Raw genomic sequence first — 16361 nt, forward strand, 5'->3', positions numbered from 1 at the left:
TTGACAGCAAGATATTTTATAACAAACCTGGGGACTGTGGGTAACTTACAAGATAAATATACTCAAAGAAAAACCGTTTCACTGTCCTGTAACTTATGCTACAATATTATACTTGACTACTCACACAACCTTTATTTTAGCGTTTAGATTATTTCATATAGTTTGTCATCGAAGGTTTATACAACAAAACCTTGTTCATACAATCTCCTAATAGAGATAGATAGATAGATAGATAGATAGATAGTACTTTATTGATTCCTTCAGGAGAGTTCCTTCAGGAAAATTAAAATTCCAGCAGCAGTGCACAGAGTTGAGATCAATTTAAAAAAAAAGTAAAAATTTAATAATAGGGGTTTAAAAGGAATCAAAATAGAGAAATTTTACAAAAAGAATAAAAACAATGGGAATAACAATATAACAGTCAAGTTTGACTTTAAGGTTTTACTACTTACGTATAAAATACTACACGGTGTAGCTCCATCCTATCTTGCCGATTGTATTGTACCATATGTCCCGACAAGAAATCTGCGTTCAAAGGACTCCGGCTTGTTAGTGATTCCCAAAGCCCAAAAAAAGTCTGCGGGCTATAGAGCGTTTTCCGTTCGGGCTCCAGTACTCTGGAATGCCCTCCCGGTAACAGTTCGAGATGCCACCTCAGTAGAAGCATTTAAGTCTCACCTTAAAACTCATTTGTATACTCTAGCCTTTAAATAGACTCCCTTTTTAGACCAGTTGATCTGCCGTTTCTTTTCTTTTTCTTCTACGTCCCACTCTCCCTTGTGGAGGGGGTCCGGTCCGATCCGGTGGCCATGTACTGCTTGCCTGTGTATCGGCTGGGGACATCTCTGCGCTGCTGATCCGCCTCCGCTTGGGATGGTTTCCTGCTGGCTCCGCTGTGAACGGGACTCTCGCTGCTGTGTTGGATCCGCTTTGGACTGGACTCTCGCGACTGTGTTGGATCCATTGTGGATTGAACTTTCACAGTATCATGTTAGACCCGCTCGACATCCATCGCTTTCCTCCTCTCCAAGGTTCTCATAGTCATTATTGTCACCGATGTCCCACTGGGTGTGAGTTTTCCTTGCCCTTATGTGGGCCTACCGAGGATGTCGTGGTGATTTGTGCAGCCCTTTGAGACACTAGTGATTTAGGGCTATATAAGTAAACATTGATTGATTGATTGAAATAAGAATATAACAAGACAAAGTTATGAAAACGTATTGCACTGTTTTCATAATAATAGCAATCTTGTAAATTTACATGAATAATCTTTTATAGTGTGCGATGAAATGTGTTGTATATGATAATGTAGAAATAATATACTCGTAGACGGAAGAAAGTAATAAAAACAGAAAGGCATTGTTTATTACTAAATCCCAGATTACAAAACAGATTAACTAACAATGTGTTACCCAAGGAAATACTAATTAATGTAACTTTAAAGCATTCCATTTTCTGTATCACACTGTATTGTGTTATGTTTAATACTGTACGTACAATTTATTAACTGTGAGGAAAAAAAAAAATAGATGTACTCACCGCAAATGCGTAGTTGTCTGGCTCATTGCTTTCCTTTTCTGGAGCCATGTTGGCTTCAAGTAGCTCTCTACAGGTCACAAAAAATAGAGAAAAAAACCCATAAAGAATGAGCAAAACATCCGCTGGAAAGGCAGCGCAACGCAGCTTGTGAGGAAATGGAGCACAGAGCAAGGTAGGAGAGGGCGGTGAAGGGCCTGTAAGGAGGAAGCAGAGTTCAAACATGGGACTGCTCTGCTTGAGGATTGAAATGAGTCCCACCCGCAGCTCATGTGAAGCCAATTAGATCAGTAACAGCAGCTGACCAGGCAGCCACTGGCACCGGCCGACTCAAGACAGCATCCGTTTGTTTTCCATCATTCAATTAGAAGGCTGGCATCTCTCCCAAGCCATAACAACACCCAGACCCTCCACCCTTGCATTAACCTGTACTAATAGTTTACTCCTCGCTGCAGTCGGAAATAAAGTAATAAAGCTTGCATGATTTTAGAACTATAGTCGTGGTCAAAAGTTGACATACACTTGTAAAGAACATCATGTCATGGCTGTCTTGAGTTTCCAATAATTTCCACATCCCTTACTTTTTTTGTGATAGAGTGATGGGAGCACATACTTGTTGGTCACAAAAATCATCAATCAATCAATGTTTATTTATATAGCCCCAAATCACAAATGTCTTAAAGGACTGCACAAATCATTACGACTACAACATCCTCGGAAGAACCCACAAAAGGGCAAGGAAAACTCACACCCAGTGGGCAGGGAGAATTCACATCCAGTGGGACGCCAGTGACAATGCTGACTATGAGAAACCTTGGAGAGGACCTCAGATCAATCAATCAATCAATCAATGTTTACTTATATAGCCCTAAATCACTAGTGTCTCAAAGGGCTGCACAAACCACTACGACATCCTCGGTAGGCCCACATAAGGGCAAGGAAAACTCACACCCAGTGGGACGTCGGTGACAATGATGACTATGAGAACCTTGGAGAGGAGGAAAGCAATGGATGTCGAGCGGGTCTAACATGATACTGTGAAAGTTCAATCCATAATGGATCCAACACAGTCGCGAGAGTCCAGTCCAAAGCGGATTCAACACAGCAGCGAGAGTCCCGTTCACAGCGGAGCCAGCAGGAAACCATCCCAAGCGGAGGCTGATCAGCAGCGCAGAGATGTCCCCAGCCGATACACAGGCGAGCAGTACATGGCCACCGGATCGGACCGGACTCCCTCCACAAAGGAGAGTGGGACATAGAAGAAAAAGAAAAGAAACGGCAGATCAACTGGTCTAAAAAGGGAGTCTATTTAAAGGCTAGAGTATACAGATGAGTTTTAAGGTGAGACTTAAATGCTCCTACTGAGGTGGCATCTCGAACTGTTACCGGGAGGGCATTCCAGAGTACTGGAGCCCGAAATGAAAAAGCTCTACAGCCCGCAGACTTTTTTTGGGCTTTGGGGATCACTAATAAGCCGTAGTCCTTTGAACGCAGATTTCTTGCCGGGACATATGGTACAATACAATCGGCAGGATAGGATGGAGCTAGACCGTGTAGTATTTTATACGTAAGTAGTAAAACCTTAAAGTCACATCTTAAGTGCACAGGAAGCCAGTGCAGGTGAGCCAGTACAGGTATATATGTATGTATATATGTATATAAAGGTATATACAGTACAGGCGTAATATGATCAAACTTTCTTGTTCTTGTCAAAAGTCTAGCAGCCGCATTTTGTACCAACTGTAATCTTTTAATGCTAGACATGGGGAGACCCGAAAATAATACGTTACAGTAATCGAGGCGAGACGTAACAAACGCATGGATAATGATCTCAGTGTCTTTAGTGGACAAAATGGAGCGAATTTTAGCGATATTGTGGGCAACCCCCCCCCCCCCCCCTCCTCTAGGGGACCGAAAGCAATGGATGTCGAGCGGGTCTAACATGATACTGTGAAAGTTCAATCCATAGTGGCTCCAACACAGCCGCGAGAGTTCAGTTCAAGCGGATCCAAGACAGCAGCGAGAGTCCAGTCCACAGGAGACCATCTCAAGCGGAGGCGGATCAGCAGCGTAGAGATGTCCCCAACCGACACATCCTGGGTCCCGACGAGCGGTCCATCCTGGGTCTCGACTCTGGCCAGCCAGTACTTCATCCATGGTCATCGAACCGGACCCCCTCCACAAGGGAGGGGGGGACATAGGAGAAAGAAAAGAAGCGGCAGATCAACTGGTCTAAAAAGGAGTTTGGTTCTTTTATGAATTTATTATGGGTCTACTGAAAATGTGAGCAAATCTGCTGGGTCAAAAGTATACATACAGCAATGTTAAAGGACTACTGAAATGAGATTTTCTTATTTAAACAGGGAATAGCAGGTCCATTCTATGTGTCATACTCGATCATTTCGCGATATTGCCTTATTTTTGCTGAAAGGATTTAGTAGAGAACATCGACGATAAAGTTCGCAACTTTTGGTTGCGAACTTTGCCTTGCCTTTACCGGAAGTAGCAGACGATGTGCGCGTGACGTCACCGGTGTGAGGGGTCCTCACATCCTCACATTGTTTATAATGTGAGTCTCCAGCAGCAAGAGCTATTCAGACCGAGAAAGCGACAATTTCCCCATTAATTTGAGCGAGGATGAATGATTTGTGGATGAGGAATGTTAGAGTGAAGATCACACAAATAAAGAAAAAAGAAAAAGCGACGGCTCCAGGCGGCGGCAGTGGGACCGTTTCAGATGTAATTAGACACATTTACTAGGATAATTCTGGAAGATCCCTTATCTGCTTATTATTTTAATGGTGTTTTAGTGAGATTGTAAAGTCATACCTGAAGGTCGGATGGGTGCGGTGAACGCCAGTGTCTCTCGGAGAAGCCAAGATCACAGCTGCCTTTTTGAGCTGCAGGAGGAGGTCGCATAATCCACTAAAGTCTCCGGTAAGAGCCAACTTAATATCACAATTTTCCCATCCAAAAACTTGCTGGTTGACGTAGAGAAACATGCTGGCTTGACCGCTCTGTGTTAAAGCTTCACAACAAACAAAGAAACACCGGCTGTGTTTCAGTGCTAAAGGCAGCTGCAATCCACCGCTTTCCACCAACAGCATTCTTCTTTGACGTCTCCATTATTAATTGAACAAATTGCAAAAGATTCACTAACACAGATGTCCAAATTACTGTGTAATTATGCGATGAAAAGAGACGACTTTTAGCCGTGTGTGGTGCTGGGCTAATATGTCCCATCCAACCCGGGACGTCACAAACACGGGGTCGCGGGAGGCGCTGGCGCCTATCTCAGCTACAATCGGGCGGAAGGCGGTGTACACCCTGGACAAGTCGCCACTTCATCACAGGGCCAACACAGATAGACAGACAACATTCACACACTAGGGCCAATTTAGTGTTGCCAATCAACCTATCCCCAGGTGCATGTCTTTGGAAGTGGGAGGAAGCCGGAGTACCCGGAGGGAACCCACGCAGTCACGGGGAGAACATGCAAACTCCACACAGAAAGATCCCGAGCCTGGATTTGAACCCAGGACTGCAGGACCTTCGTATTGTGAGGCAGACGCACTAACCCCTCTGCCACCGTGAAGCCCTGCTATACAATTTAATTAATTTAGAAACTGATGACATAGTTCTGTATTTTACTTCTTTATCTCTTTTTTTTCAACCAAAAATGTTTTTCTCGGATTAGGGGGTACTTGAATTAATAAAAAAATGTTCACAGGGGGTACATCACTGAAAAAGGTTGAGAACCCCTGGTCTAGAGCATAATACTACCACCATCATGCTTGACGGTAGGTTGGTGTTCCTGGGATTCAAGGTGTCACCTCCTCTCCTCCTAACATCCATCCATCCATTTTCTACTGCTTGTCCCTTTTGAGGACGCGGGGGGGTGCTGGAGCCTATCTCAGTTTGATTCAGGCGGAAGGCGGAGTACACCCTGGACAAGTCGCCACCTCATCACAGGGCTAACACGGATAGACAGACGACATTCACACACTAGGGCCAATTTAGTGTTGCCAATCAACCTATCCCCAGGTGTATGTTTTTTGGCAGTGGGTTGAAGCCGGAGTACCCGGAGGGAACCCACGCAGTCACGGGGAGAACAGGCAAACACACAGAAAGATCCCGAGCCCAGAATTGAACACAGGACTACTCAGGATCTTCGTATTGTGAGGCACATGCACTAACCCCTGTGGCCAAACAGCTCCATTTTGTCTGGATCCGACCACAGGACTTTCTTCCAGAAGGTCTTCTCTTTGTCCATGTGATGATTTCAGTAGACATTTTTATAAAAGAACCAAACTACAAGAATGTTTTTTGTGACCAACAAGTTTGTGCTCCAATCACTGTCTCACAAAAAAATAAGAGTTGTAGAAATGATTGGAAACTCAAGACAGCCATGACTTTATGTTCTTTACAAGTGTATGTAAACTTTTGACCACGACTGTATACTTCTATTGATAAGTGCATACTGACACAAGTATATACAGTTTGATTATTTCCAAGTATCTCTACCTGGCTTGTACTGATACATACTTAGGGGCAGAGCACCAAATTCTGGGCCCCCTTTACAGGACTGCTGAAAGGTGCCCTGTTCCACCCAAAGTCAAACCCTTGCCGCCCCACACACTCACACAAGGTATGTTAAGACACACTAAAAAGTAATTATTGCATAAAACCAGCTTTTTACAACACGTGAAACTTTGATTAGGTTTTTGACTTCAAAATATGATATCATATAGACTAGAACACATCCGGACTGTAGTCAGTTGGAAGCGTGTCTTAATGAAATTAAACAATGGATGTCCGCTAACTTTTTGCAACTTAATGCCAAAAAAACGGAAATGCTGATTATCGGTCCTGCTAGACACCGACATCTATTTAATAATACAACTTTAACATTTGACAACCAAATAATAAAACAAGGTGACTCTGTAAAAAATCTGGGTATTATCTTCGACCCAACTCTCTCCTTTGAGGCACACATTAAAAGCGTTACTAAAACGGCCTTCTTTCATCTCCGTAATATCGCAAAAATTCGCTCCATTTTGTCCACTAAAGACGCTGAGATCATTATCCATGCGTTTGTTACGTCTCGTCTCGATTACTGTAACGTATTATTTTCGGGTCTCCCCATGTCTAGCATTAAAAGATTACAGTTGGTACAAAATGCGGCTGCTAGACTTTTGACAAGAACAAGAAAGTTTGATCACATTACACCTGTACTGGCTCACCTGCACTGGCTTCCTGTGCACTTAAGATGTGACTTTAAGGTTTTACTACTTACGTATAAAATACTACACGGTCTAGCTCCAGCCTATCTTGCCGATTGTATTGTACCATATGTCCCGGCAAGAAATCTGCGTTCAAAAGACTCCGGCTTATTAGTGATTCCCAAAGCCCAAAAAAAGTCTGCGGGCTATAGAGCGTTTTCCGTTCGGGCTCCAGTACTCTGGAATGCCCTCCCGGTAACAGTTCGAGATGCTACCTCAGTAGAAGCATTTAAGTCTCACCTTAAAACTCATCTGTATACTCTAGCCTTTAAATAGACCTCCTTTTTAGACCAGTTGATCTGCCGCTTCTTTTCTTTCTCCTATGTCCCACTCTCCTCTTGATTGATTGATAACCCCCCATTAATTATTTGGTTGATTGCTTTGTTTTGTTTTGTTTTTCCATGAGAAAATCAATCAATCAATCAATCAATATTTATTTATATAGCCCCAAATCACAAATGTCTCAAAGGACTGCACAAATCATTACGACTACGACATCCTCGGAAGAACCCACAAAAGGGCAAGGAAAACTCACACCTAGTGGGCAGGGAGAATTCACATCCAGTGGGACGCCAGTGACAATGCTGACTATGAGAAACCTTGGAGAGGACCTCAGATGTGGGCAACCACCCCCCCTCTAGGGGACCGAAAGCAATGGATGTCGAGCGGGTCTAACATGATACTGTGAAAGTTCAATCCATAGTGGCTCCAACACAGCCGCGAGAGTTCAGTTCAAGCGGATCCAAGACAGCAACGAGAGTCCCGACCACAGGAGACCATCTCAAGCGGAGGCGGATCAGCAACGTAGAGATGTCCCCAACCGATACAGGCGAGCGGTCCATCCTGGGTCCCGACGAGCGGTCCATCCTGGGTCTCGACTCTGGACAGCCAGTACTTCATCCATGGTCATCGGACCGGACCCCCTCCCTTGTGGAGGGGGGGACATAGGAGAAAGAAAAGAAGCGGCAGATCAACTGGTCTAAAAAGGAGGTCTATTTAAAGGCTAGAGTATACAGATGAGTTTTAAGGTGAGACTTAAATGCTTCTACTGAGGTAGCATCTCGAACTGTTACCGGGAGGGCATTCCAGAGTACTGGAGCCCGAACGGAAAACGCTCTATAGCCCGCAGACTTTTTTTGGGCTCTGGGAATCACTAATAAGCCGGAGTCCTTTGAACGCAGATTTCTTGCCGGGACATATGGTACAATACAATCGGCAAGATAGGATGGAGCTAGACCGTGTAGTATTTTATACGTAAGTAGTAAAACCTTAAAGTCACATCTTAAGTGCACAGGAAGCCAGTGCAGGTGAGCCAGTATAGGTATATATGTATGTATATATGTATATAAAGGTATATACAGTACAGGTGTAATGTGATCAAACTTTCTTGTTCTTGTCAAAAGTCTAGCAGCCGCATTTTGTACCAACTGTAATCTTTTAATGCTAGACATGGGGAGACCCGAAAATAATACGTTACAGCAATCGAGACGAGACGTAACAAACGCATGGATAATGATCTCAGCGTCTTTAGTGGACAGAATGGAGCGAATTTTAGCGATGTTACGGAGATGAAAGAAGGCCGTTTTAGTAACGCTTTTAATGTGTGACTCAAAGGAGAGAGTTGGGTTAAAGATAATACCCAGATTTTTTACCGAGTCACCTTGTTTTATTATTTGGTTGTCAAATGTTAAAGTTGTATTATTAAATAGAGGTCGGTGTCTAGCAGGACCGATAATCAGCATTTCCGTTTTTTGGGCGTTAAGTTGCCAACAAACTGAATATAAAGTGGCGAGAAGATGAATTTACCGGTCATTGTTGACTGGAACAGGATTCATCATCAGTGGACAATACAAATAGAGACAGAAGAACGAAAAGGGGCAGGCGTATATAAGGCAGAAACAGGTGTAGAAACAGATGTGCGGGAACCGAGAGTAGCAGGTGGAAATGATATGCAACCATGGTGACAGAGCAAAACAGGAAATAAGGAGGTCAAAACAACAGGATGTGAAAAAAGGAACAAAGCAACAATATGTAAAGATCGGACCATCAGATCACAACAAATATCTGCTTACTTTTTATTTTAACATGTTCTATCTACACTTCTGTTCAAATGTAATAATCACTTGGTCTTCTGTACGGATACTTCACTTTAGTTGTGGATGATACCACAAATTTGAGTATCAATCCGATACGAAGTAGTTACAGAATCATACATTGGTCATTTTTAAGTCCTCATGTGTCCGGGGACATATTGCCTGAGTTTATAAACATAATATGGTATCATTACAGTGGATGTCAGGTGTAGATCCACCCATGGCGTTTGTTTACATTGTGGTGCCGGTGAACTTCGGTATGTAGTGAAGCATGTTGAACTATTCCTCGTCCTGCAGGGATGATACTTGTAAAAAACGTACTTTATTTGTCGCCATGGAGGCGAGGATTGTCAGGCTTTGACATGGATTGTGTGTGCTCCTTCCACGCAGCGGGATTACAGGACGAGCCAGGCGTGACACTATAATCAAAAATAATCAAACTGAGGGCGCTCACAAAGAGGAAGAAACTTGGCTAAACAGTACAAACGTGAAACAAAAACACCTGCTCGTTGGCATGAAAGACAATATAACTATAAACTTAAACAGCACAAGGGCAAGACTAAAGACATGAAACAAAAGAGTGCACTGTGGCATAAATACATAAACTTACACGGCATGGAACTGTGGACGAGGACGTGAAAGTTTGAACAGCATGGATAGGGTGCGTGCGAGTGTGAAGATCCCAGGACGAAGACAAGAAAAAGAGTGACTTAAATAGCTGTGATGATTAGTGAAAACAGGTGAGGCTGAGAACAGGGACGTGACAGGTGAAAACTAATGAGGTTGGCATGGAAACAAACAAAACCAGGAAGTGCAATTCGTGACTGATTGTCCAAAATCAAAAACATAACATGACAAAACAGGTGTGACAAGAATTAGTGATTTAGAAGTAGCTAAAATACTGCAGACCGCGGCTCGACATTAGCCGCATGCTATATAGCCATGTCTTAAAGCACCTCTTCCTAAGGGTGTTTCAGTGTTAAAGCTTTACCTTTATCTTTAATTTTTCAGACAAAAGGCATCTGTTTTCCTTTTTCTGTCGACATACATTGTCTGTTTGTAAGTACTCTGCGGTTGTGCGCTGCCGAACATGCTCCTCTGCTCGCAAAACCAGTAATGTCACAACGTGACGACGAGGCGCCATCATGCCCGTTAATAAAAGAGGGGGAGGTGGGGTGGAGGGGGGGACCGGTACTTCTTAGAGGCGGTATAGTACCGAATATGATTAATTAGTATCGCGGTACTATACTAGTACCGGTATACCGTACAACCCTACTGTGGACTGTTTGTCAAATTCATGAACATTGTGAAATTCAAGTATTTCCTTTTTTTGTCTGTGTGTGTGTGTGTGTGTGTGTGTGTGTGTGTGTGTGTGTGTGTGTGTGTGTGTGTGTGTGTGTGTGTGTGTGTGTGTGTGTGTGTGTGTGTGTGTGTGTGTGTCCTCATGCCACCCCTGTTGAATATTTCCCTCATTTTGAGGTCTTGAGGTTGGCTAGTGTTTGAAGGAATGACCTTTTTTTCCCCAGGTGGGTGTATGTACAAGACAATCTTCATTTGAGTTACGCAACCCAACCTCATTTTCGTTCAATAACATTTGTTTCAGAATGTATGGCTTTTCTAATGTTAGATGACAGGATAATATCTTTGAACTTTACTGAGGCCCTGAGGCATCAACTGCATGAGACGTCAAAGCATGCTTGTCACATACTTTCTTACAAGAGTCCAAAACAGAATGCCTTGTGTTTGGGTCCAACATTTTCCCTGATGCTGTTCTTAATCTGGGTTCTCCTGCCCCGTACTGCAAAAATGGTACAGAATCCGGGCATTTGAATTATGAATTTTGCCAAACAAAGTCAGCCTGTTGTTATGAGAGGTTGTTTTTTTTCAGCTGTGCCTTCTGGCAAAAGTGAAGCCATTTGTTAGAAAGTGAGACCTTTAAATGGCATGCATGATTTTAAATATAATGTACATGTCATTGTGCATGTTTAATATTACTATATTGATGTATAGATGGGTTATAATCAGTGTTAGGAACATTTCTTTAAATAAGTAATTCATTACATTTACGTTACTTTCCCTCCAAAATTACTGAATTAATAACGGAATTGTTATTTAACAATTGTAAGTAATTACTATGGAATGTAAATAATGCATTACTTTTGTTTTTACCTTTCATATATCTGGTGTACGCAGATGAGAGATGTTTCATGAGAGAAGAGTGCGTGCCCTTAAAAGGCACTGCCTGTTGCCAAGTGAAGCGGGACTTCAGCTGCAGCTTGCACGCATTAGGAGCGACTTCCTGAAGTGAATGAACTTGCTGAGATTCTAAAGCTGTCTTGTCTGCATCACCTGCCACGTAACTTTATACGTATCGGTAACGGCGTCGTAAGATACATAAAAGTAATTAATAACCGTCGATTAATCGTTACTAGAAAAAGTAACGATATTCTAGTAACGCCGTTTTTCTGAAGACTGGTTTTGATAGTATAAAGTTATCTTAACCTGGGTCAAAATACGCCCAAAAATTACGCCATTTCTCCAATTTACGTTATGCTGAAAACAAGACATCATTCAAACGATTAAAAAACAACGCCCTAAATATGATTGTAATGAATTCATCACAATTAACCCAATATTTTGACACCCTATACTGGGGGTCCCAAAACTTTTTGACCCGGGGGCCACATTGGGTTAAAAAAAATTAACCAGGGGCCGGGCCATATATATATATATATATATATATATATATATATATATATATATATATATATATATATATATATATATATATATATATATATATATATATATATATACATACATATATATGTATATATTAGGGCTGTGAATATTTGGGTGTCTTACGATTGGATTCAATATCGATTCTTGGGGTCACGATTCGATAATATATCGATTTTTTCGATTCGATTCGATTCGATTCTCGATTCAAAAACTATATTTTTCCGATTCATAACGATTCTGTATTCATTCAATACATAGATTTCAGCAGGATCTACCCCAGTCTGCTGACATGCTTGCAGAGTAGTAGATTTTTTTTAAAAAAGCTTTTATAATTGTAAAGGACAATGTTTTATCAACTGATTGCAATAATTTAAATTTGTTTTAACTATTAAACGAACCCAAAATATGACTTATTTTATCTTTGTGAAAACATTGGACACAGTGTGTTGTCAAGCTTATGAGATGCCATGCAAGTGTAAGCCACTGTGACACTATTGTTCTTTTTTATTATTTTTTATAAATGTCTAATGATAATGTCAGTGAGGGATTTTTAATCACTGCTATGCTGAAATTATAGCTAATATCGATACTGTTGTTGATAATATTCATTTTTGTTTCATTACTTTTGTTTTGTTCTGTGTGGTGTTTGTGTCTCCTCTCAATTGCTCTGTTTATTGCAGTTCTGAGTGTTGCTGGGTCAGGTTCGGTTTTGGAATTGGATTGCATTATTATAGTATTATTTGTTGGATTGATTAAAAAATAAAAAATAAATTTAAATAAAAAATCGATTTTTTTAAAAATGACAATCGATTCTGAATCGCACAACGTAAACGATTCGATTCGTATTCAAATCGATTTTTTCCCACAAAACCAAAAACGCCAACTCAGGACAATAATTTTGACAATGGAGAAATATTTCCATTAATTGAAGTGGTTAATCCAGGTGCAGGAGAACAGGGACAAGTTCCAACACTGCTAGTACACAGAACATGGACATCGGTAGATGTTAAAAAAGCATTAGAAGAGGTAACACCATACACCGAGGACGTAACACAGTTCCTCGAGGGAATGGAAAACCTCCGCAGATCCTCTCACATGAACGGGATAGAGACACAGACTGCCTGGATGACTGCATTGGCGCCGAAATGGCACCAAGTAAGAGGCAATTGGGATCCCATGGGATATGCAAGACGGAAGAAGAATACGGGGCGGTATAGCTTGGTTGGTAGAGTGGCCGTGCCAGCAACTTGAGGGTTGCAGGTTCGCTTCCCGCTTCCGCCATCCTAGTCACTGCCGTTGTGTCCTTGGGCAAGACACTTTACCCACCTGCTCCCAGTGCCACCCACACTGGTTTAAATGTAACTTAGATATTGGGTTTCACTATGTAAAGCGCTTTGAGTCATTAGAGAAAAGCGCTATATAAATATAATTCACACAATACCTTTTGAGCATGACCATGACGAGCTAAGAAATAGAGTGCGAGACCTAATGACACGAGTTGAACAAAGGTTCCAAAAGAGAGCGAATTACACTGAATTGGGAACAACAAAACAAAAAAAACGAAGAAACTTTTGAAGATTATAAACTGAGACTGGAAAAAACAAAAAACACAGTGGACTATCAATCAATCAATCAATGTTTAGTTATATAGCCCCAAATCACAAATGTCTCAAAGGACTGCACAAATCATTACGACTACAACATCCTCGGAAGAACCCACAAAAGGGCAAGGAAAACTCACACCCAGTGGGCAGGGAGAATTCACATCCAGTGGGAGGCCAGTGACAATGCTGACTATGAGAAACCTTGGAGAGGACCTCAAATGTGGGCAACCCCCCCCCCCCCCCTCTAGGGGACCGAAAGCAATGGATGTCGAGCGGGTCTAACATGATACTGTGAAAGTTCAATCCATAGTGGCTCCAACACAGCCGCGAGAGTTCAGTTCAAAGCGGATCCAAGACAGCAGCGAGAGTCCCGTCCACAGGAGACCATCTCAAGCGGATCAGCAGCGTAGAGATGTCCCCAACCGATACAGGCGAGCGGTCCATCCTGGGTCCCGACGAGCGGTCCATCCTGGGTCCCGACGAGCGGTCCATCCTGGGTCTCGACTCTGGACAGCCAGTACTTCATCCATGGTCATCGGACCGGACCCCCTCCACAAGGGAGGGGGGGACATAGGAGAAAGAAAAGAAGCGGCAGATCAACTGGTCTAAAAAGGGAGTCTATTTAAAGGCTAGAGTATACAAATGAGTTTTAAGGTGAGACTTAAATGCTTCTACTGAGGTAGCATCTCGAACTGTTACCGGGAGGGCATTCCAGAGTACTGGAGCCCGAACGGAAAACGCTCTATAGCACGCAGACTTTTTTTGAGCTCTAGGAATCACTAATAAGCCGGAGTCTTTTGAACGCAGATTTCTTGCCGGGACATACGGTACAATACAATCGGCAAGATAGGCTGGAGCTAGACCGTGTAGTATTTTATACGTAAGTAGTAAAACCTTAAAGTCACATCTTAAGTGCACAGGAAGCCAGTGCAGGTGAGCCAGTACAGGTATATATGTATGTATATATGTATATAAAGGTATATACAGTACAGGCGTAATGTGATCAAACTTTCTTGTTCTTGTCAAAAGTCTTGCAGCCGCATTTTGTACCAACTGTAATCTTTTAATGCTAGACATGGGGAGACCCGAAAATAATACGTTACAGTAATCGAGACGAGACGTAACAAACGCATGGATAATGATCTCGGCGTCTTTAGTGGACAAAATGGAGCGAATTTTAGCGATATTACGGAGATGAAAGAAGGCCGTTTTAGTAACGCTTTTAATGTGTGACTCAAAGGAGAGAGTTGGGTCGAAGATAATACCCAGATTTTTTACAGAGTCACCTTGTTTTATTATCTGGTTGTCAAATGTTAAAGTTGTATTATTAAATAGAGGTCGGTGTCTAGCAGGACCGATAATCAGCATTTCCGTTTTTTTGGCATTAAGTTGCAAAAAGTTAGCGGACATCCATTGTTTAAATGAAAATGCTGATCCACAGGGACTCTACCAGCAACAATTAAAAAACATTCAGCATCCAAACTCCAGACAAGTGGGTGAATAAACATTACATTGGATTTCCCACAGGAGCATTGAATGAATACATAAATCATGCATTACATGCAGAAAAAGTTACAAATAGAAAGAAAGCCAAAGCAGATACTGACACATTCTACCACAAGCAGGAAAATAGCGAAATATATTACAACCAAAATAGAGGGCGGGATAGAGGACAGTTTAGAGGACGAGGACGACCAGGTCGAGGTAGATGGAATTTGCATGTTGGTGTTGTGGGAAAGAAGGACATTTGGCACGAGACTGTCCTGACAAAAAAAGACAACTCTCAATATTACTCAGCATGACTAGGTCAGGAGACGTCCAAATCTCCAAGGACCACACCAAAAGACAAAGAAAATGATCAGAGTGATCATGAGGACATAGTAAATTATGGGAACCTAAGTAAACCAGGAATAATAATTGAAATAAATGGCAAAGAAATCCAATTTCTGTGCGACACCGGAGAATGCCGAACTACATGTAGATAGCATTTTCCAGGAATAAAACTAAGAGGAAATAAAATTTCTGCTAGAGCAGCAAATGGTGAAATTGTGACAGTAGCAGAAAACAGAAAAAGTATGGTTGCGAGACCCGTTAGGGAACTTGTGTAACATGCCAATTATAATTTTCCCAGACTTTCCAGTAAACCTATCAGAACGGGATGTGATGACCGTGCTAAGATTAGCGATAGTATCAAATTATGAAAGAGGAATGATTGTTACAAGACAACACCAATTAGAGAGAGGAGACATATGCGTACTGGAAGGAGTAGGAGGACCCAAATACTTGTACTCCCTAGATCAGGGAGTACAAGATGTGGCTCTTTTGATGACTGCATCTGGCTCTTGGATAAATCTGAGCTGACACTGCTTAACACAATAAGTAATTAATAATTCCACTTGTAATCAAAGTGTTAAAAATAACGTGCAAAATATAAAACATGCTCATGCATTTGAATCCATCCATACTTTTTTCTACCGCACTTGTTCAAGAAGTTGCATTAAGGGTAAGAAGTGATTTATTTATTATTAATTAGTTTAAGGTTTGCCCCCCCGGGGGTTCTTCAGACCACCAAGCACCGACATGAGAGCCTGTTTCAGGGTTGCAATATTTTTTTATTTTTCAATAAGTCTCTCCGTTGCTTTCCAGCAATTGTCTTTTTCTCTTTCGTTCTCCTTCGCGCTCTGGCTCCAGCCCTAACCCCCGTCTCTCTTCCTGGCTGCTGCTTATAACAGAGCGACAGGTGATTAGATAACAAGATTAGATAGATAGATAGTACTTTATTTATTCCGTCAGGAGAGTTCCTTCAGGAAAATTAAAATTTTCAGCACAATCCCATTCAAGTTTAGACAAACATTACAGGGGGACAGAACAGGATCGCTGACGGGTCTGCCGGCTTCCAGCGCCCCTTACAAAAAAGATGAGAGAAAGGTAAACAAAGAAGGGGGGGATGGGAGAAAAAAAATAAATAGAAGATTAAAATAAAATAAAAAAATCGGTCTTAGCCTGGGCCTTTTACGCACCTGTCGCTGATTTCGAGGCCTGTCCTGGCACACCCTGCTTCGCTACAGGCCCGCAGGCCACGCCCCCTCCACAGTTAGCTTCAG

At 42.1% G+C, this 16361-nt stretch overlaps 1 protein-coding gene across 3 annotated transcripts in view; it reads right to left on the reverse strand.

The window, feature by feature from the left end:
• Nucleotides 1-16361, reverse strand: part of slc23a4 (solute carrier family 23 member 4) — a 68790-nt gene that overhangs the window by 31135 nt on the left and 21294 nt on the right. For all 3 annotated transcript variants that reach the window (XM_061917950.1, XM_061917952.1, XM_061917951.1), the window contains exon 2: nucleotides 1540-1606. In XM_061917950.1, the coding sequence (XP_061773934.1) occupies nucleotides 1540-1606 (67 nt within the window). The remainder of the gene's footprint in view (nucleotides 1-1539; nucleotides 1607-16361) is intronic.

Source organism: Nerophis ophidion, linkage group LG12 (genome assembly GCF_033978795.1).
Source record: "Nerophis ophidion isolate RoL-2023_Sa linkage group LG12, RoL_Noph_v1.0, whole genome shotgun sequence".
NCBI lineage: Eukaryota > Metazoa > Chordata > Actinopteri > Syngnathiformes > Syngnathidae > Nerophis > Nerophis ophidion.